Below are 23,503 nucleotides of genomic sequence, written 5' to 3' on the forward strand. Positions count from 1 at the left end.
AAGAGCGAGTTGCAGGAAGGACTCCACCAGGACTCTCAGTTACTGAAAAAACAGACTGATTTCTCCCGTCCTTAAGACAGGAGAACCAGCCTGTAAATTCCAAGAGATGCCAGACCAGAGCAGTCAATAGCAGGGGCAGGACAGCAAGAGGAGGCTAGGAAACCCCACAGTGGCAGAACACCAGGGCCTGGAGGCAAGACAACCTTTGCAACCCTGATAGTTCCCCCACTGCTTTGGATCCTTATATTTTCTTGGTATGCTGGTGACATATATCTCTTGTTTTCTGCCACCCTGGGGGGGCTCCAATACAGTAGGAAGGGAGCTCACTGCAGAACATGTGAAAGCGCCATTGTAGGGTCGTAGTAAAGGGCCCCAGGATATATATCTATATATAGATATATATATATCTATATCGATATAGAGATATATAGATATATATAGATCTATATATAGATATATAGATCTATATATATATATATATATATATATATATATATATGCGTTTTATAGTTGCCCCCCTATTTTTGTCCCTGTCCCCCCATGTGCCCCCCCTAAATATGAAAGCTGGAGACGCCACTGAAGGCCACTTATCTATAGAGGTTGCGCTAGGAAGTTGCACAAAATGTGGAATATTTGGGTGGAATCTCCATCCACAAACACAGACTCTCTAGATGACTAGTGAGTATCAGGCTATGCAACTCATCCTTTCTTGGTTAGTAGAACCTTGTGTATATGCCCCACAAAGTAGTTGATTGTCTGGGTACCTAGGTTCTGGGAGAGTGTGCAGGTCATCACTGAGCTTGGCACTGAGGGTTGTTTGGAGTAAATCCTGTAATTCAGTAGGCGTGGAGGGGGGGTCAGAGCATACAAATTTTGTTGTTTTAGGGTGTCTTAGTCTTGTTTTTATTGTTTTTTTTTTATTTTAGTTCTAGTTTTGTTGTGTGCTAAGCCTGGGTATGCCCAAGAGGCTCTGTTCTGTACTTTAAAACTGAAAATTGCAATAAAAAAAAAAAGAAGGGACCAGGGCGTGCTTATGGTGCTCATACTCCCAAGCACAAGGGAAATGCTATACGTACTGTGACAGGCAGACGTAGACATGTGAAATCAGTTTCAGTCCAAATATAAATTAAGCCACATTTTTGGTTATTCGAAGATTTGGATCTATCCGAAACTCCGAATTAAATAGTAACGAATTTCAGTGAAATTTGTTTAACTTAGTTTCCTCTAATCGTTTTCTACTGAATTCCAAATTTTTGCAACGATTCTAAATCGGATCAGTCAAAAAATGATCAACCGATTTCGAATCCTGTGTGAAGAATAGCTGGTTGTTAAGGTGCGGGCTGGGAAGCCGGCCACCACGTCCTTAACAACCGATGATTCATCAGCTGTCGGCGAGCTTCCCCACTGACAGCCAAAATGTATACAAAAGAATGTCAGCAATGAAAAATTTTGAAAAAAAAAACAATACAGAGCTAAGTGCTGGATCCTAGCAACTGTCAGTTGCTAATACTTTGGGAAAAAGTTTTTTCCTCTTAGTTGGGATTTTAAAAGGGGTGAGGTCTCCAAAAAGTATGACAAAAAGTATATAAAAAATGTCCAATTTTTATTATATCAAAAGATTGAAAGCATAACACATACTAAATAGGGATCACAAATACCGACAAATATTGTGGATGCCAGAATGTACAAATAACAATAATACAACCAAAGGTATACAAAACAGATTGACGGAACTACACTTAACCCTTGGAAGCTGTTTGAGCAAGGAGCTATTGACAGTGCAGGCCCAACGCGTTTCGAGGTATTTTATAATGATTGCAACCTCTTCTTCAGGGGCTGGGGGTGAGGTGTATATCCGTCATAATGTTATAGGGTCAACATCACATGGCATCCGATTCAGGAGAGGGGGAAGGATAAAATAGTTAGCCACCGGGGTCCAGAACCGAATATCGGCGCCACCACCACGAGACCGAGATCGTCAGCGGATCGAGACCGAACACAAAAGGCGTCACGTCCGTCAGCTATTGTTGTATGAAGAATATAGTTCTCTACTCTGGCTCCAACGGATGGATAACCATCAGCAGCTGATAGCAACCCGGGTAATTGAAGTTATAAAGATGTTATGGGACTATAGTGTTGTCTATGGTAGCTAGTAAGCCGTAATCCAAGAGGAGATAACAGTGGAGCTCCTATGGTAAGCGGCTTACACGATCAGCAGCAACTGCACATTCAATTCAGTGTCTCCCTAGTAGGGATGAGCCGAACACCCCCCGGTTCGGTTCGCACCAGAACCTGCGAACGGACCGAAAGTTCGCACGAACGTTAGAACCCCATTGACGTCTATGGGACTCGAACGTTCGAAATCAAAAGTGCTCATTTTAAAGGCTAATTTGCATGGTATTGTCCTAAAAAGGGTTTGGGGACCCGGGTCCTACCCCAGGGGACATGTATCAATGCAAAAAAAAACTTTTAAAAACGGCCGTTTTTTCGGGAGCAGTGATTTTAATGATGCTTAAAGTAAAAAAAAAAAAAGTGAAATATTCCTTTAAATATCGTACCTGAGGGGTGTCTATAGTATGCCTGTAAAGTGACGCGTGTTTCCCGTGTTTAGAACAGTCCCTGCACCAAATGTCATTTTTAAAGGAAAAAATCTCATTTAAAACTGCTTGCAGGTTTAATGTAATGTCGGGTCCTGGCAATATGGATGAAAATCAGTGAGACAAACGGCATGGGTACCCCCCAGTCCATTACCAGGCCCTTTGGGTCTTGTATGGATATTAAGGGGAACCCCGCACCCAAATTAAAATAAGGAAAGGTGTGGGGCCACCAGGCCCTATATACTCTGAACAGCAGTATACAGGCTGTAGGTTTGTTGTTAAGTAGAATCTCTTTGTAATTTTGAACGGGTACATTTTTAACGTGTTTAGCTCCAGCCAAAAAATCTTTTTTAAGCTTTTTGGAAAACATAGGGAAGGGTTATCACCCCTGTGACATTTGTTTTGCTGTCTTTCCTCCTCTTCAGAAGATTTCACCTCACTTTTTGTCCCAATGGATTGGAAAGCATCAGTGGAAAGGAGAAATGTTTTTCCCATATTAACTCTTACAGGAGAGAATTTCCATTCCTAGGGATAGATTTATTCTCACTTGCTGTTGTCTCCTTCCGTTTGCAAGTAGGAGTCGTTTGTAAGTTAGTTGTTTGAAAGTAGGGTCCTGCCCTATATACTCAGCAGAAATTTGGGCCTTAGGTGTTGCTGTGGCCACAACACTGTAAGCCCTCACAGGGCTCTGCTGTGAAATATTAGATCAAGAATTGTAATTACATGCCCCTGTTGAACAGGAGCTGAAAAATTAGGCCTTAGGCACTGTTGCTGGTGCCACAACACTGCAACCCCTCACAGACACTCTAGTTGGAATGCAGGAATGAGCCCTGCTGCAAAGTATTGCATCAAAAATTGTAATTACATGCCCCTGTTAAACAAGGGCTGAAAAATTGGGCCTTAGGCACTGGTGCTGGTGCCACAGCACTGCAACCCCTCACAGACACTCTAGTTGGAATGCAGGAACGAGCCCTGCTGCAAAGTATTACATCAAAAATCGTAATTACACGCCCCTGTTAAACAGGGGCTGAAAAATTGTGCCTTAGGCACTGGTGGTGGCACCCAGAACCAAAAATGTTCTTACAAGCTATCAGCGTGATGATTGAGGAGGAAGAGGATAATTACTCAGGGATAGTCACTCAGCATCAGCATAGGCAGTCTTTGAAGGGATCTGAGATTTCAAAAAAAATTATTCGGTTACATCAGCATCAGGTGCTTGGTAGCTGGTGGTGATCCAAGACTCATTCATTTTTATGAAGGTCAGTCGATCGACCGAGTCAGTGGACAGACGCACCCTGTGATCGGTTACCACGCCTCCAGCAGCACTGAATGTGCGTTCCGAAAGAACGCTGGATGCAGGACAGGCCAGTAGCTCAATTGCATACTGTGCAAGCTCTGGCCAGTGATCCATCCTCAAGACCCAGTAACCCAGAGGATTTTCGGTGGGAAAGGTGTCCAAGTCTGATCTTGCCCCTAGGTATTCCTGCACCATGTAAAACAGACGCTGGCGATGGTTGCTGGAACCGATCATACCTTGGGGCTGCGGACCAAAAAATTGTCTGAACGCATCGGTCAGACGGCCACCTTCTCCACCGCTCCTTCTTTGACTGACCGAAGCCTCAGCAACACGTTGTCCAGAAACAGGAGTTTGTAACCTCCCAGTCTCTGGGAACGCGTTGCACAGACCTTTCTGCAAGGCCTCCCGAAGATGTTTCATCCTCTGCTCCCTCTGCGATGGCAAGATAAGGTCCGCAACCTTACCCTTGTAACGTGGATCAAGGAGGGTTGCCAGCCAGTATTGGTCCTTCTCCTTGATACCACGAATACGAGGATCCTTACGCAGGCTTTGCAGGATCAGGGAGGCCATGCAGCGTAGGTTTGCTGAGGCATTCGGTCCGGAGTCCTCTGGGTCACTAAGGACGACATGGTCCGCAGCCACCTCCTCCCAGCCACGTACAAGTCCATGTGTTTCTTGGGACTGATCCCTTAAAGACTGCTGCTGATGCTGAGTGCCAGGCTCCACCTCCATACTGACACAATCTTCCTCCTCCTCCTCCTCTTCCTCCTCGTCCTCTTCCTGTGTGATCGGCGGGCACGCAGGAACACTGTCTGGATAAAGGGGGCCTTGAGAGCTAAGGAAGTCCTCCTCTTCCTGCCTCTGTTCTGCCTCAAGTGCCCTGTCCATTATTCCACGCAGCGTGTGCTCCAACAGGTGGACAAGGGGGACAGTGTCACTGATGCATGCACTGTCACTGCTCACCATCCTCGTGGCCTCCTCAAATGGTGACAGGACAGTGCATGCATCCCTGATCATGGCCCACTGGCGTGGGGAAAAAAAAACAAGCTCCCCTGACCCTGTCCTGGTGCCATAGTCGCACAGGTACTCATTGATGGCCCTCTGCTGCATGTGCAGCCGCTGCAGCATGGCCAACGTTGAGTTCCACCTGGTGGGCATGTCACAGATTAGGCGGTTCTTGGGCAGGTTAAACTCCTTTTGGAGGTCCGTCAGCCGAGCACTGGCATTATATGACCGGCGGAAATGCACACAGACTTTCCTGGCCTGCCTCAGGACATCCTGTAAGCCCGGGTACCTGCCCAAGAACCGCTGCACCACCAAGTTAAGGACGTGAGCCAAACAGGGCACATGGGTCATTTGTCCCTGTCGGAGGGCAGAGAGGAGGTTGGTGCCATTGTCGCAAACCACCATTCCTGCCTTAAGTTGGCGTGGCGTCAACCACCTCTGAACCTGCCCCTGCAGAGCTGACAGAACCTCTGCCCCAGTGTGGCTCCTATCCCCCAAGCACACCAGCTCAGCACCGCATGGCATCTTTTGGCCTGCGTACTTGCGTAGCCCCTTGAACGACTACGGAGCACCGCTGGTTCCGAGGAAAAGGCCATGGAGGAAGAAGAAGAGGAGGGGGTGGAGGAGAGAGGTGTGTCACAATCATTAGCATTTTGGAGGCGTGGTGGCGGAACAACCTCCAACACTACTGCACCTTGTCCTGCATCCTTCCCAGCTGCCAGCAGAGTCACCCAATGCGCCGTGAAACTTAGGTAACGTCCCTGTCCATGCCTGCTGGACCATGAGTCAGCGGTAATATGCACCTTACCGCTGACCGCCCTGTCCAGCGAGGCATGGACATTGCCTTCCACATGCTGGTAGAGAGCCGGAATCGCCTTCCGTGAGAAAAAGTGGCGTTTGGGTACCTGCCACTGAGAAACCGCACATTCCACAAACTCACGGAAGGGGGCAGAGTCTACCAACTGAAAAGGCAGCAGTTGAAGTGCTAGCAATTTTGCCAAGCTAGCATTCAACCGTTGGGCATGTGGATGGCTGGGAGCAAACTTCTTTCGGCGGTGCAGCAGCTGGGGCAGGGAAATTTGCCTGGTACAATCTGACGTCGGTGTACCAAAATCAGATTGCCCACAAGTACGTGGCTGTGACACACCTAATTCTACACCTTCATTCCTCTCAGTGCAGGTCTCAGAGAGGACTGAAGGTCTAGTGGGGTTGGAAATCTCAGCTGATGAGGAGCAAGCAGAGGTCCTCTTTGTTCTTTGGTGTGGGTCTTTTAGATACGCTTGCCAACGAACTGCATGGCAGGTCAACATATGTCTGGTCAAGCATGTGGTACCCAAGCGGGAGATGTTTTGGCCACGCGAGATACGCTTGAGACATATGTTGCAAATAGCAGCGGTGCGATCTGATGCACTCGTCTCAAAAAAGGCCCACACCAAAGAACTTTTTGAATAACGCGCAGAGACTGCAGCGCCCTGCACATGTGGAGCTTTGGGGTGTGATGCAGTCAATGTGCTGCCCTTAGGCTGGCCCCTGGAGGGCATCCTGCCTCGTTGGTGATGTGCCGCTTCCTCCTCCTCCTCCTCCTCCTCTCTCCTATCAGGCACCCACGTTGAGTCAGTGACCTCATCATCCCCTCCCTCCTCATCACTGGAGCAAACCTGGCAGTATGCTGCAGCAGGGGGAGCATGACTGCCAGATTGCTGTCCTTCTTGGGCACCCCCTCTGTCCGTGCTCGTGTTACTGCCTTCATCGAGCTCAGTATCATCATCAGAGCCTTCCAAACGCTGGGCATCCTCCTGGAGCATGTACCCAACACTGTGGTCAAACAGTTCGAGGGACTCCTCAGGAGGACATGGTGGGGCTAGGGAAGGAGTCACTGATGACATTGAGCCGAGGGAAGAGGCCGCTGCTTTGCCAGACAAAGTACCCTGGGCATGGGTGAGAGAGGATGAGGAGGATGAGGACGGCTTGGTCATCCACTCGACCAAGTCTTCCGCATGTTGCGGCTCAACATGGCCAGCTGCCGAAAAAAAGGCCAAGCGTGTCCCATGGCCACGTGCTGATGAGGATGCACCGTCTCCACGACCAGCACTAGACACAGAGCCTGCTTGCCCTCTCTTATTGGCTTGTGACTGTCTGCCTCTCCTTCTTGGCCTTCCAGACATACTAATGGCCTGTAGCTGCACTAAGCTGGGATATATATATATATATATATATATATATGTACTGATACTGCAGCTAGCAAAATCAACTGCCTGCCTGTAGTATGAGAACACCACCAACCTTCTACAGGTAGCTTTAGCTGAACACTGTGAGGTGGACGCACCCCACTAACTTGTAGGTTTAGCAGAACACTGTGAGCAGGACGCACTGCACTAACTGTAAATAGTCTAGCTGCCTGACTGTGGTACTAATAGGATCAAAAGAACACCAGCAATTTTCTTTAAAATACTGTAACAAGACAAGCCTGCCTGTCAGTAAGAAGATAACAGGAACGGATCTAGCTGAACACTGTGAGCAGGATGCACCCCACTAGCTTGTAGGTTTAGCTGAACACTGTGAGGTGGACGCACCCCACTAACTTGTAGGTTTAGCTGAACACTGTGAGCAGGACGCACCCCACTAACTTGTAGGTTTAGCAAAACACTGTGAGCAGGACGCACTGCACTAACTGTAAATAGTCTAGCTGCCTGACTGTGGTACTAATAGGATCAAAAGAACACCAGCAATTTTCTTCAGGTAGCTGTATTTACTGTAACAAGACAAGCCTGCCTGTCAGTAAGAAGATAACAGAAACAGATCTAGCTGAACACTGTGAGCAGGACGCACCCCACTAGCTTGTAGGTTTAGCTGAACACTGTGAGGTGGACGCACCCCACTAACTTGTAGGTTTAGCTGAACACTGTGAGCAGGACGCACCCCACTAACTTGTAGGTTTAGCAGAACACTGTGAGCAGGACGCACTGCACTAACTGTAAATAGTCTAGCTGCCTGACTGTGGTACTAATAGGATCAAAAGAACACCAGCAATTTTCTTCACGTAGCTGTATTTACTGTAACAAGACAAGCCTGCCTGTCAGTAAGAAGATAACAGGAACGGATCTAGCTGAACACTGTGAGCAGGACGCACCCCACTAGCTTGTAGGTTTAGCTGAACACTGTGAGGTGGACGCTCCCCACTAACTTGTAGGTTTAGTTGAACACTGTGAGCAGGACGCACCCCACTAACTTGTAGGTTTAGCAGAACACTGTGAGCAGGACGCACTGCACTAACTGTAAATAGTCTAGCTGCCTGACTGTGGTACTAATAGGATCAAAAGAACACCAGCAATTTTCTTCAGGTAGCTGTATTTACTGTAACAAGACAAGCCTGCCTGTCAGTAAGAGGATAACAGAAACGGATCTAGCTGAACACTGTGAGCAGGACGCACCCCACTAGCTTGTAGGTTTAGCTGAACACTGTGAGGTGGACGCACCCCACTAACTTGTAGGTTTAGCTGAACACTGTGAGCAGGACGCACTGCACTAACTGTAAATAGTCTAGCTGCCTGACTGTGGTACTAATAGGATGAAAAGAACACCAGTAATTTTCTTTAAAATACTGTAACAAGACAAGCCTGCCTGTCAGTAAGAAGATAACAGGAACGGATCTAGCTGAACACTGTGAGCAGGACGCACTGCACTAAATGTAAATAGTCTAGCTGCCTGACTGTGGTACTAATAGGATCAAAAGAACACCAGTAATTTTCTTCAAAATACTGTAACAAGACAAGCCTGCCTGTCAGTAGGAATATAACAGGAACGGATCTAGCTGAACACTGTGAGCAGGACGCACTGCACTAAATGTAAATAGTCTAGAAGATAACAGGAACGGATCTAGCTAAACTGAATACAGTGTATATATATATATATGCAACACCTGGGATGCATATATATACACAATACACTTTAAGTGCAGCTAACTGACTGACTGTCCTGCCTAATCTAGCTAACTCAAATGAAATGACACTGTCTCTCTCTCTCTAAGCACACCAGAACACACTGCACAGGGCCGCCGTGCAGGCGGCCTTATATAGTGTGGGGCGTATACTAAATCCCCTGAGCCATAATTGGCCAAAGCCTCCTTGGCTTTGGCCAATTATGGCTCTCTGTTAAGGCGGCGCTGTGATTGGCCAAGCATGCGGGTCATAGTGCATGCTTGGCCAATCATCAGCAAGCAATGCACTGCGATGCCGCAGTGAATTATGGGCCGTGACGCGCCACACGAATTTTGCGCGAACGGCCCATATCGTTCGCAATTCGGCGAACGATCGAACAGCCGATGTTCGAGTCGAACATGGGTTCGACTCGAACACGAAGCTCATCCCTACTCCCCAGCAAGTAATGCTAATACTTTGAGTATTGGTGTCAGTGCTTGTTTGTTTGTTTCAAGACATTTCCTCTAGAGCAGGGGTCTCCAAACTTTATAAGCAAAGGGCCAGTTTACTGTCCTTCAAACTTTGGGGGGGGTTGAACCTTTGCCAGTGGGGGAAGAAAATGTCCTGGCATCAATGGGAGTACACAATGCCCCATTATTGGCATTGGGGGGCGTTAGGGCCGTAGATATTTTTTTTTTCTCCTGGGGAGGGTTCAGGTCTTTCAAACTTAAAGGCATCATTTAGACTTTTATGTTGGGGGAGGTACGGTAAAAACATGTGAAAGCAGAGTGGGGCCATGAGGCTTTGCAATACAGCTAACAAGGGACAAAAAAAATAAAATAAAAAAACAGAGTGATAACAACACACACCCTAAAGAGTTATACTACAAAAATGTTTATTCGCTAAGAAAGAGCAAAATACAAACACCAATACTAAAATCCCTATATCCCTAAAGAGTCCCTATAAAACGGGGGGAAACTCCTAATAATACAAACATAGGCGTGCGCAAGGGGTGTGCCAGGTGTGCCTGGGCACACCCTAATCCTTGGGTTGGCAACCTGTCAATGGTGGGCAGGCAACAGGTAAACCACAATTATTCCTTGCCGACCCTCAGAACCTGGACAGGAGAGGTGGCGTGGGTGGAATTTAGTGGAACCGATCTGTATTTTCCTCCTGCAGCAGCTGAAAGTAGGCTTCTCCTCTCGCTTTTGTCAACATTCAGCTGCCACAGGAGGAAAATATAGGGGATTGGTACTAATATATGCCACTCCCGCCACCCCTCATTTCCCTGGGTCTCCCATGTGCTCTCTTGCTCCCCCTTCCTCCCATTGTTTCAGGATGGAGAGGGGGGGGGAAGAGGCTGGTAAATATATGTCAAATGCATATGTGTTGGAGCTTTGAGGTGCACACCCTAATGTAATAGGCTGCGCACACCTATGAATACAAACAATTCCCCAAAGATAGATGGGTGATAAAGAAATATCTCTAAAGATAGGGATAAATGCAGTGGGTATATCCCTCCCTCCCCCAATATAAAAGACCCCCTATAAGCACCTAACAGTACCCCAAGCCACCTGGGGCGAGGAACTAGGCTGGATAATTCCTGAAGGGAACAGTGTGATTCCCTAAACACAGAAATGTGTCGCTCTGTTACATTCCAGAAATGATACAGTCTAAGCGACCAATGATAAGGTGTAAAATCATATCAAAATGACAGAAAAAAAAAATACAAAAAAAAACAAAGCACACACAAAATGCACACAGATTAGCACTGCTACATGTGTTCTTTGTTTAAACTTAATGGATACATACTTGCAATTTGTTTTGTTTTTTTGTTTTTTTCTGTCATTTTGTTCTATGCTCCCTTTATAATATGACATTAGACTATCTAATATCTAAAATCAGGTTTAGTTTTAAGATCAATATGGCACTGTAACCTGTAGGATTGTCATTTGACCTGAGAGTTATCATTTTTATGCTCTAATGAGCTGATATTTATATTACTCAAGATTTCGCTGGTCTTGAAGGATTGTTCTATAAATGTTTTATATACATGCTTTTATGTGCATTTATATTTGTGTGTGCAGGGCAGCACTCCGGTACATGGAACTTTTAAAACACTTTGATTATCACATTATTTACTGAGTTCTGATGGATGGGATGCATCTGTTTTTAATTTCACATAATTAGAGGTGGGTTGTGGCCCCTTATTTAAACAGACGATGACTGACAAATCCCCAAGCTCTGACGAAGTTCCACAAATTAAGGAATGAAACATGTAAGCGTTTAGCTCTTATTGCTGGGATGGACACCCCCGTTTTTTGCCCCCCTACCACTAGCTGACACCCTATGATGGGCTTGAAGGACTGAGCTGGAACCTGATGATTTTGATGAACCTAATGATACATCTATTCTGAATTTATCAGCGTGATTGACCTCAACATGGAGACCAATTGATATTTTATCACAGAGAACAGACACTGTGACTGTGGATTTTATTACTCCATCGGCTTTTCGAATAGCCTGACACATATTGGTCAATCTATCTTGGATGAGAAATCACTATCTTTATCACAGATGAACGATCATCAACTGGAGATCTATGGCTATTACATACAGACCAACAGATTGAATCTCATTTCACACTGGAGAGTTCTCTGTGTGATCCGGTATCATTGAGTAACCACCATGTAAATGTATTATTACAATTGCTTGGATGTTATACCTACATGCTGTGGGAACCCTGGCTCTTGGTTACACTGACGCAGGCCTGTGCTGGCCATCGGGACTACCGGGAGTTTCCCGGTGGGCCGATTGGCAGTGGGCCACTACACTTCTCTCTCCGACTCTCCATTGTTATTGTGTTAGAATAACGCCGGGCGGCTCCGCTCCTGCACCCGGTGGGCGGTGTCACACAAGCACCATCATCATGACGCTGCCACTCACTCGTCACTCCCCCTAACACTCCCCTTAACATTACAGCCTCGGCCTCTTTGTCCCGGCACGTGACGTCACTCACAGCTGGAGGGCAGAGGCGGCCCGGGGACATAGGAGGAGGCGGAGCCAGGAGCGTAGCGTAGCAAGCCTGCAAGACTGCAACCAAGAGGAGCCGAGGCCGAGCCAGCGCCGCTGAGGAGGAGGATTCGGAACCAGAACCAAGTTGCAGCAAGTATAGACAGGGACCAAATCGATAGTGTGATTCAAGTAAGCACTAAATAAGCTAATCAGATGCTATACGGGATGCAGGCTGCATGGCATGATTAATACTAAAGTAACTGAGTAATATGTAATAGTAACTGTAATATGCAGCATGGCGGGGGGAGGGGTAAATGTACTGTAAATGTACTGCCACTCGTCATGGTAACTGATGAATAATTTAATGCCACTGGTCCATGACCAGTGGCATTAAATTATTCATCAGTTACCATGACCAGTGGCATTAAATTAATAATTGACCAGTGGCATTAAATTAATAATCAGTTACCATGACCAGTTTTAATGCCACTGGTCAATTATTAATCTAATGCCACTGACCACGGTAACTGATGAATAATTTAATGTCACTGGTCACGGTAATTGATGAATAATTTATTGCCACTGGTCACAGTAACTGATTAGTAATTTAATGTAATTTAATGTCACTGATCACGGTAATTGATTAGTAATTTAATGTCACTGGTCACGGTAATTAATGAATAATTTAATGCCACTGGTCACGGTAACGGATTAGTAATTTAATGTTACTGGTCATGGTAACTGATGAATAATTTAATGTCACTGGTCACGGTAAATGATTAATTTAATGCCACTGGTCTTGGTAACTGATGAATAATTTAATGCCACTGGTCACGGTAACAGATAAATAATTTAATGCCACTGGTCATGGTAACTGATGAATAATTTAATGCCACTGGTGAATTAATTTACTGCCACTGGTCGCGGTAACTGATTAATGAATTTACTAGTGCCACTGCTGGTCATGGTCACTGATGAATGAATTTACTAGTGCCACTGCTGGTCATGGTCACTGATGAATGAATTTGCAGCCACTGGTCATGGTCATTGATGAATTAATGTACTGTCACTGCTGGTCATGATCACTGATGATGAATGAATGTACTGCCACTGGTCTCTGATGAATTCATCAGTGACCAGTGGCAGTACATTCATTCATCAGTGACCAGTGGCAGTACATTCATTCATCAGTGACCAGTGGCAGTACATTCATTCATCAGTGACCAGTGGCAGTACTGGCATTCTTGGCAGCAGCACTGCAGTTATTGTTTGAACTGTTTCTTGTTAATATTATATTCAAACATAAGTTGTTATTTATAACTGCTTTCCTTATTTATGACACCTGCCATTGAACAGAGTGTAACTTACGCATTTCATTCTAAAGGTGTCTGTAATGTTGGAATGCATCTTTTTCTCTAAATAATAAAAAAAGCTATTTATACATACAGTGGAATGTTTTTACTTATTTTTTTGCGCAATTGCGTAAAGTTTATATACCGTTTTTGTGTGTGTTTGCCAAATTAAAGTGGGCCGGTCTGGATGAAGTCCGGGGCCACATTTTTGTCCCAGTCCAGCCCTGCACTGACGGTACCTATGTGATCGTTCCTGCTTATGTTATATACCTGACAAGCTCGGGATTGAAATGCTTAGTGATCCATCCATCTGTAATCAGTGTCTGTCATCGTTTAACCACATGTTTTTTACCAATCAGGATCATACAGCAGGACTTTCCATACATTTGAGGATACAATATCAACCTTTCTTTCTTTGTGAGGAGAAGATTATTATTTTTTTTTTCTTCTCCCCTAATTGTCTTCAATTTTTGGATTATCCTTTTTCCCAGTGTGTCCGCCTTCTATGATTATTCTATCTTTGACTGACTGTGGTATGACTTTACACCTTATCATTGGTCGCTTAGACTGTATCATTTCTGGAATGTAACAGAGTGACACATTTCTGTGTTTACGAAATCACACTGTTCCCTTCAGGAATTATCCAGCCTAGTTTTTTGTCCCTTGTTTTTGTCCCTTGTTTTGATTACATACCCCCGATATTTATGCGGTGAGTGCTACAATTTTTGAATATAGGCAGGATTCCCATGTACCTACATTTTGTTTGCAATACAGCGCAGCAAAGATTATCCCCATTCAACTGAATAGAACGCAATGCAGGCAGTTGTGGTGCGGTAGTGCACTCATCAGTGGAGTCGCTATGGGGGTGCAGGGGGGTGCGGCCCGAACCCGGGTGACACCAAGCCTAGACTGACACCGGCGCCACATTGAGAGCAGCACAGCGGCTCCCTCCTCTTCCTCCTTCCCTTCTGAGATTTCTTTAGCTACATGCGATGTGCGGGGAGGGACCGAGCCAGACAAACAGGCAGGGTGCCCGAGGTCTGATTGTCACGGTCCCACAAGCCACAATCACATTCCTCTGCCCGCCAGCTGCACTCACTGCACACTGGACTATAGACCTTCTCCTCGGCTCTGACATGACAAGTACACAGACCGAGAGGAAGAGCCGAGGAGGAGCAGGGACAGCATGCTACAGCATCTGCCCAGGGGCCGGGGCTGAGGTCTGTAATAACAGGAGTCTTGTGGGACATTGTAATGGAGGGGGGGGGGTTGGAGGCCTGGCACTGTGTACGTAACAATTATGCTGCCAGGAGTACATTTTAGCGAGGGAGGTGGGGGTTATAGGATATGTGGTAGAAGGGTGCTTTGTTTTGGGTTAAAGAGGACTTGTGCTAGAAGGAGGGAGGCAGATTTGACACCCCCAGCACTATTTCTCTTCACTCCCAAAGCACTCCCTAGCACATATCCTCTAACCCCAACCCTCCCTCAAATCAAAGATCCCATTCCAGCTCCATCCACCCCCCCGATCCCAACCGAGCTCCACCCACCACCCCGATCTCATCTCAGCTTCATCCATCCCCTCGATCCCATCTCGGCTCCATCCACCACCCCAAAGATTCCTAAATATGAAGAAAATCTTCCTTCATCCAACCAAATTCCCTCCCGGAAACAAATCCCTGCCATTAACTACCCCCTGTAAACTTCTCTACAAGAAACTCCCTCCTTCTCCAAAAGCAAACCCACTCCCCTTTCCTTAACCCCCCACCAAAAGAAACTCCCTGGGGCTGAAATTCTCACTTCCTCCTTCCCAAAACAGAAAATTGATGCCTCCCCACTTACCAGACCTCAGATTCAGCACAGCACAGAAGTAGGAAAACTTCTGCATCCCCAGTCTCCCTTCGGCTGTGTCATATGATACCTCAAGAAGGAGTCTAGGAGTTCCGTCAACCATACACTGTCAATTGCCGGGATTTGAGGCCTCGCAGTAATTTCATGCTTTTCAGGGGGACCCCTTATGAAAGTGAGGGGATGTGGCACAATAGAGGGGGGGCTGGCTGCTGCACTCCGAAACTCTGATTGCTTTTACTGTGCTGATGCTGAGGCTAAACAGCAGGGACACTGGGCATTTTGCCAGGATGCTCGGGGGGGGGGGTTTGAACGGCCCTGACCCCCCCCCCTTTATTTAGGCCCCTGGGGGGCCGTAATAGTTCCCCATTGTTACTATATGTGGGAAATATAGTGCCCCATCATTAGTGTCAGTGGGAGAAATAGTGTCCCAACCTTGATGTCAGGAATAGTGTTCCATTGTTGGTGTCAGTGGGAGGAATTATGCCCCATCATTGGTGTCAGTGGGAGGAATAGAGCCCCATCGCTAGTGTCAGTGGGAGGAATAGTGCCTCATCATTGGTGTCAGTGGCAGGAACTATGCCCCACTGTTGCTGACAGTGAGGGGGAATAATGCCTCAAGGGCCAGATAAAAGCATGCAAAGGGCCGCATCCAGCCCCCCAGTCCACAGTTTGGAGACCACTGCTCTAGATAACTAGAGCCAGGTTACCTCCTGGATGCTGCTAGAAGGACCGAGCTAAAGAGTTTTGACATAGTAAAGAGTATCCTCATATCATTGCATTGTGCAACTGAAGTATTCCACAGCTCCCTTCATCCCTATCCAAGTTTATTCAGCAATAAATCTACAAAAGACAAACCCCTAGACTGCTTAGTGAGCCATGGAGTGACTGTTGCTGTGTACCTAGCTGCTGCTGCCATAACTGGGGAAAGAACCAGGGACACAAACCAGCGGCCCTTTCAGGGGTGATCGCTACAATAATGGAGTCCAACAGTTCTAATAAATATACTGTAGTAGTTTTCAATACTCCACCCATAGCATACTCATAATTAGTCTTCAGAGATAGGGTCCTACCCAAAGGTTGTGCCACAGCTCTAAGCTAGTACTCTATGGCGAACTAAGACTGTACCCTGGAATGCACCGCAAGCAAAGCCCAGTGGCTGAAGGTCACATTAGCCACATCAGTGGAGGACACACCAATCTGGATAGCTGCATAAAGAGACAAGCTCATGCAGTGTATAGATGAAGTCTTGATCGAAGCAAAAAAATATCTTGAAAAACAAAAAATGGCTAATCTACCCTACTGCACACAGAAGTTCTGGCATTTAAAGCCCAAGTATCTGAAATTCAATTGACTGTGTTTAGTGCTTCAGCTACAATATGGACAGAAGACAAGGTCCCGTGTAAAACCGGGGTCTATGATGCAAAAGGCTCCACAGGTACACAGGAACTAGATTAAAGGCTAACACAGGGTTCTTAGTGTCTGCACTTGTTTAGAAACATTTTAGGTCATGTCAAGTTTACTTTAGGGTTAGTGTTCTATTCAGAAGAGCAAATAAAAGCATTACATTGAAAAAAAAAACTGCATGCTTTGTACTTGTACCTTTTGGGCTGTATCTCGGGTTGAGGATGGCCGGGAGTACAAAACGCACAGCTCCATCTGCCTCCACTGGCAACTCCCGCACATATTTTAAAGTGACCTCGGCCTCCTGACCAGGAGGGAGATTCCCGACACTGCATCTAAAGATGTCTGCCGAGCTCTCATCTTCCTCCAGGAGGAAGGCTTGTTCACCTCGGCTGATGGCTTCATCATAGGTTTTGTGAGCCTGGAGAAGAGTAGGAATAGCAGTAAAACTGTTACTTTTGTGTATATTAAACACTTTTACAGCAATTTAGATCTGTGAATATGATCTATATACACAGTTTCTATTATATATAATATATGATTTTAGTTATATTTGAGTATATCCAGCTATGGTGTCTTATAGTGTACTGTACAGCATTATTTGCTTTACCAAATTCCAGCTAACTCTACAATTTGTGTCTAGCTTTTCTGTTAATTCTCCCAAAATAGAAAGGAAGTAACAGCCGACGACTGTGACTGAAGATCACAAAACCTGATATACATTGGAAGATCTGTAGATACTTCAGCCAAACTGGTGACCACACTTTCTATATCTCATCTACAAAGCAACATGGACAAATGTTAAGAGTACATTACTATTCAACCATCAAATGGCAGAGCCCTTTGTGGGCAGTTTACAGCCTTGGCCATAGAATTATGGGTCTCCACAAGGTCTCGGTCATCAACGTGAAAAGCAAAAGGTGACCAAATGATTGTACTACATGCCTAATGCCGCATACACATGGGCGGACTTTTCGACGGACTAGGTCTGGGGGACTTTTCGACGGACTTTCCAAATGAACGGACTTGCCTACACATGATCAACCAAAGTCCGACAGATTGGTACATGATGACCTACGACCGGACCAAAACAAGGAAGTTGATAGCCAGTAGCCAATAGCTGCCCTAGCATTGGTTTTTGTCCGTCGGACTAGCATACAGATGAGCGGACTTTTCGACCGGACTCGAGTCCGTCAGAAAGATTTGAAACATGTTTCATTTCTAGGTCTGTCGAACTTTTGGGAAAAAAAAGTCCGCTGGAGCCCACACACGATCGAATTATCCGACGGACTCCGGTTCTCCGGACCAAGTCTGCCGTAAAGTCCGCTCGTGTGTATGCGGCAGAAGAATGTATACTTACAATCCAGTTTAAAGAAAAGCCTAATGCCGTGTACACACGACCGGACTTTTCGACAGCAAAGGTCCGACGGAACGAATCCATCGGACAATTCGATCGTGTGTGGGCTTCATTGGACCTTTTCTGTAGAAAAATCTGACGGACTTTAGAAATAGAACATTTTTCAAATCTTTCCGACTGACTCGTTATTCTAGTCCGGTCATGCGTCATCACGTTCAAAACAATCAGAGTTTGGTATGATCGTGTGTAGGCAAGTCCGTTTCGTTGGAACTCCGTCGGAACTCCTTTGAAAAGTCCTTCGGAGTTCAGTCCGATGAAAAGTCCAGTCGTGTGTACACGGCATAAGAGTGTATAATCATGTGAAAATGTAATGTGTTTCTCTTGTTCGTCTTGTAATCCTCATTACCTCCTTCTTTTCCTGGAGGTCAGCTACAATCTTCTTCCCCTCTATTGTGGCCTCAAAGCTGTAGACAGCGGAGTCTTCATCCATGGGGAAAACAAAGACCGCTTCCACCGCCTTCTCCTCCTTGTTCTTATACTTGAGAGTTGCTGATACATCCGCCACAAAGCCTTTCACCTGGACGTCAACCCAGATCACCTGTAGAGGGACTAGACACACACACAGGAGAATCACACAATTATATCTGGTGTCCAGTAACTTGAGCTGTATTTCTGGTGAGCACTTAGGAGATGAATACTCTTTAAAAGTACCGTTCAATCAAGCTAGGGACCAGTCACACAAATACCAAATTACCAATTAGGAGATAAGAGATTTCCAACTCTGTGCTTAGTTTGGCTCAGGGGTCTCCAACTTTTTCAAGTTTGAGGACCACATTTTGGATGTTAAAAGTTTACTGGCCAAAAAAAAATCTTAAAAGGAGTCCCCTTTACATCCAGGAGTGCCTATCAGAGTATCTCCTTACATCCAGGAGTGCCCATCAGAGTATCTCCTTACATCCACGAGTGCCCATCAGAGTATCTCCTTACATTCAGGAGTGCCCATCAGAGTATCTCCTTACATTCAGGAGTGCCCATCAGAGTATCTCCTTACATCCAGGAGTGCCCATCAAAATCTACTCTTACATCCAAGAATATCAATCAGACTCACCCTACACATCCAGGAGAGCCCATCAGGAGGACTGCGGGAGGATTATGGATTGCTGGCAGTCTCCATATTATGATACACAGATCGGCGCTTCCAATGCCAGCCAGCTAGATTATTTTCATAGACACTTGTTGCGGGCCTGATAAAATCTTGTAGTATATAGTAAGCTGTTCTCTCAGCTCTCAGCCTTTTTATTGGCCAAAGAACAAGCAGTAGCACACAGAGTCGTCGCTCTCACCTTCTGACAGGTGCTTCCTGCCCGCACATGTGCACTGCAGCTAGGCCACATTGACTTAGAGTGATGGCCCTCACTATCTCGGTCTAAGAGCTACTGGTCTGAGATGACCGATAGGGATCAGCTATCACACTCCCTGGTAGCAACAGCACTGCCATGATGGTAAACTCAGGGTGTGATGTACCACATATGCATACCTCCCAACAAAGGAGAATTAACAAAAAAAAAAAGAAAAAAAAAGAAAGAAGAAGGTTAATTAAATCCACAAGGGCTTTTTTTTACCACTACTATTCCTTTATATTGGCTTATAAAGTTTACAAATGCAGCAATTTAGAAATTGGATGAAAGGTTTCGCGCTGGGAAACACTTTTTGAAAGATAAAAAGTGCATTTTATATACAACTATATGAGGGACAAATGAGGAGGAAAGAGGGGACAGAGGGACATTGCTCCAATTCAGGGACAGTCCCTCCAAATCAGGGACAGTTGGGAGCTATGCATATGAGTTGAACTCCAACTGCCCATTAAGAATTGAATATTGTGTGACACAATGATGTCTGTGTTGTCGGCATCTACACTAAGATGGTCTTGCAGTCACCATGACAGGTGTAATATATTATATCCAAAGGTTTATTTTCTTCTTTCTACACTACTGAAATAAACCAAAGCACATCGCACAAGCTAGAGCAAGAGGTAAAGGGTCACATTAAAGACATAGTAGCCAAGGAGGGGAACAACAGTAGGTAAAAACAGGTATGAGTGTCAGAATATAAAGATTATAGCGGTAACTCTGCAACATAACTCTAGCAACAGCTTAAAGAACAATTCCAGCTATGGCAATTTTTACATAGTTACATTGTTCAAGCTTGGACCAATGTAATTATGCATATATCATATCTGTGAGATCCCTCTAGAGTATGGAAACCCCTACATTAGGCGCCGCTGCTACAGAGATCTCCAATAGCTTCCATGTCCCTGCTGCATTGTGAACACAGGAGGTCATCCACATGGCATGAGCAAAATTTAGAGAATTCTTTGCATCTTCTCAGGGAATGCAAAAGATTCCCTGATTGGATGTGGTGGAGAGCATGACTGCAATACCCTGCCTTTCCACCTTCCTCATTGAGAAAATGCAATGCAATATCTGAATGGTGCCAGTGCCCAGTGGCCAACCTCCTGTGCTCAGAATGCAGCAGGGCAGCTGCTCAGCAAGGGCCCCTAAAGCTAGTAGAGATCACTGTAGCATCGGTCTCTACTACAGTGATTTCCAGCTTCCAAGCGGATCCCACGGGGGTGGAGGGGGGGCGTTCATGCTGTAATTTGCCATTGCTTGTACACTCACCTGGCTGGCGGGAAGCCGCGATGATGAGGCCACAACATGGAGGGAGTGGTGGCATTTTTGAAGGTTGTCTGAAAGGAAATGAAAGATACCAGTGTCAGATTCTATGGCTGCAGCCCATGTGACATAATACAGACTACCCCCAGGGCTCTCTTCCCTCCTTTACCACTTATTGCGTACTATTAGAAGCATGCATTCAGCTATGTACATTGTTGTGTAAGTATTTAAAAGTATGTAAGGAGGATGTCAGGAAAGAGTCATATATATATATGTAGGGGCATTTGTACAGGGGTCGCCATTGCGACCTGGTCCCATGCTCCAGGGGACCCGTATGCCCCTCCCCCCCTGTATGCCTGGATAGGAGGGCAGCGGGGCAGCACTATGTAGAGGAACCGATCCCTCCATGTAGCTGCTGAATGCCCACTTCTCCTCCTCTCCCTCCCGCAGACATTCAGCAGCTGCAGGAGGGAGACGGAGGGCATCGCTTCCTCCACATGCAGCTTCTGCCACCTACCTAAAAAAATAAAACAACAAAAATAAAAAACTACCAGGGTCACAGAAGTCGCACTTGTGACTGGGCTCTAAAGCTGGGGGGCCTAACCACTCAAGGAAATCTCTGAAGCTAAAGAAGAAGGGGGACTTTAGCTTGGGTCCAGTCTGGAGAGTTCATCGTGGAAATGTCTGCCTGATTCAGGAGGAAGGCATTCAATTACCTAAGGACTTGTGAGTACAGACCTGAGAGCAGGACCTGGATGACTGTGCTGCTGTCGATCCCCTGGTGCATTATAACTAATGCTTGCCTGGTTTATGTTGATCCAGTGCTGTCCATTCCCTAAAATATGGTTGAGGGGACTGTACTGAGAAGTAGCTACAGAGTGAAGAGTGTCCTGGGCTGACATTACTGTTCAGTGTTCTGGAGCAGTGGTTCTCAACCTCAGTCCTCAAGTACCCCCAACAGGTCCTGTTTGCAGGTTTTGCTTTATCTTGCACAGGTGCTTTAAATCAGAGTCAATGGCTTGGTATTTTGGACAGCTATTTTATCTATGAAAAATTCCCAAAACATGGCCTGTTGGGGGTACTTGAGGGCTGAGGCTGAGAACCACTGTTATGGAGTATCCCACAGCTCCCTGCCCTATCCAAGTTAACCAGCTATAAGTGCAGAAAAAGGCAACCCCTAGACTGTTTATTGAGCCAAAGGAGTGAATGCTGCTGTTTGCCGAGCTGCCGCTGCACTATGTGACAGGGAGGAACCTGGGAGAAATTAGCGGCACTTATGGGGGTAGCAATATATTGATGTAATGCTACCCCTGAAAGGGCACAGATTTTAACTGGTTCTTTCCCAAACTGTACAGAGGCCACCAGTGCACCCATGGAGCAGTCCATGAAATCTAGATTCAATAAACAGTCTAGGGGCTGTCTTTTTTGTAATGTATTGCTTGTAGAACTTGAACAGGAGATGGGTTGGGTCATGGAATACTCCGAAAACGATTAACAAATAGCAGTTAGAGGACACACTTCTCCATAAGTGAATGTGGATATTGAATGGTCAATTCCCTTACAGCTGAAGACCATGGGGCAAGACTCTCTGGCATCTGGTTACCTTGCTCTTGTGCACAGCTGCTGGTACCCAGTGTATTTTTCAAAACACTGTACAGTCACAGGGATCAATTTAGGATCTTTACTCACAAGTTCCCAGGACTGCTGTGCACCCTTCAGTCTCCTCTGGGCACAAGCCAGTGAGTGAAACAGTCCTTCTCTAGATCACATCTCTCTAAAGAAATCCTGCAGTCAGATGCAGGCTTCCTCCAGGTCACAGCACTGCATCTCCTAAGACATCGCAGAACATTAACCCAATTCTTAGGTTGCCTGAGGGGCAACTGCCCTCCTCAGTGTGTCAACTCTCCTTGCTGGGGAAAGACAATATCTCCAGAGCGCTAGACATTTTTCCAGTTTCCGAACCACCATCTGTGCACACTATCCCAGGGATTGGCTAGGCCCCGATCAATATTCAGGCTATCCCCTTGAGTTCTCCCTCCCTAAACTTCAGAAGCTTCTTTCAAGAGGCAGGGGGGGAAGCAATCAAACTCAGACTGTAAAACCCTGAACAGAGCAGGCCAAACAACCCCTGCTCCCTTGATTACAGAAGGAACCAACATTAAATTTACCTTGCAGCCTGTGGGCAGGGTCACTGCACCCTGCACGTGGTGGGTACCTGTTCACGTGGAGTGGGCTCATCAATTCCTGGGACCAGGCCTCATTCATGTGAGAATCAAACATGATGGCGGTTCCCCGACTTAGAGATGAGCCGCACACTGTGTGCAGCAGTTAGTTACATAGAGACCTTCTGTAGAGTGCTGTCCCATTATACTACACACACTTCTCTTCTGTATATTACATTTAGGAGGGGCACCCTTGATCCTGGGCCCTCTCCACCAGTCCAGCGTACCTCCGTCATCTCACTCCTAGTGACAGAATGGGGTCCTGCCATGCGCCTAGCACAGACCTCATGTGTTAACTTTCTATCTCTCTCTCTCTCTTTCCTTCTCTCCTGTATCATATGGCCAGGTGCACAAAGGTCCCCATATCATGTGCTTGCTCCCGGCAGCTTTAGGAAACCAAATGCTAGGGATGGATTCAGATTAACGACTCCCTCAATACCGGAGGTCACCAGGTACCACGGTTCAAGACTGGCTGCAACGTACCTTGCACTATTTCTGGTTATCCACAGCAAACGGCATGACTCCTCCTGCCACTCTTGCTAAGTACACCTTCCTTAGTTGCTTTGCTTCATACCTCACATGTGCTTTACTGAGCCTTGTTCTTTTATATGCCAGGACCCTTCCTGCACCCCTTTAAGCGACTTTAGAGCAGGCTTAAAACAGTTGATGCAACTTCACTGAACATCTTGCAAAGTCCAACCAGAACATTACTGTGCGATAACTCAACTAGGCTGCCCAGGCATACCTCAACAAGGTCAATCATGATATCCTCCAAGACTTGATAGTTCTCCGGACTCCCAGTGTCCTCTGATGGACT

The 23,503-nt window shown here is 46.2% G+C and overlaps 1 protein-coding gene across 1 annotated transcript in view; it reads right to left on the reverse strand.

Annotated features, from left to right (window-relative positions):
• The window catches only part of LOC141121648 (von Willebrand factor A domain-containing protein 5A-like), a 156,889-nt gene that overhangs the window by 121,206 nt on the left and 12,180 nt on the right, over positions 1-23,503 (reverse strand). Inside the window, exons 2-4 of the mRNA XM_073611327.1 lie at positions 20,471-20,538; positions 18,196-18,398; positions 16,631-16,853 (exon numbers count right to left, since the gene is read on the reverse strand). Of these exons, the coding sequence (XP_073467428.1) occupies positions 16,631-16,853; positions 18,196-18,398; positions 20,471-20,525 (481 nt within the window). The 5' untranslated portion in view covers positions 20,526-20,538. The remainder of the gene's footprint in view (positions 1-16,630; positions 16,854-18,195; positions 18,399-20,470; positions 20,539-23,503) is intronic.

This window comes from Aquarana catesbeiana, linkage group LG01 (assembly GCF_042186555.1).
Source record: "Aquarana catesbeiana isolate 2022-GZ linkage group LG01, ASM4218655v1, whole genome shotgun sequence".
Classification (NCBI taxonomy): Eukaryota; Metazoa; Chordata; class Amphibia; order Anura; family Ranidae; genus Aquarana; species Aquarana catesbeiana.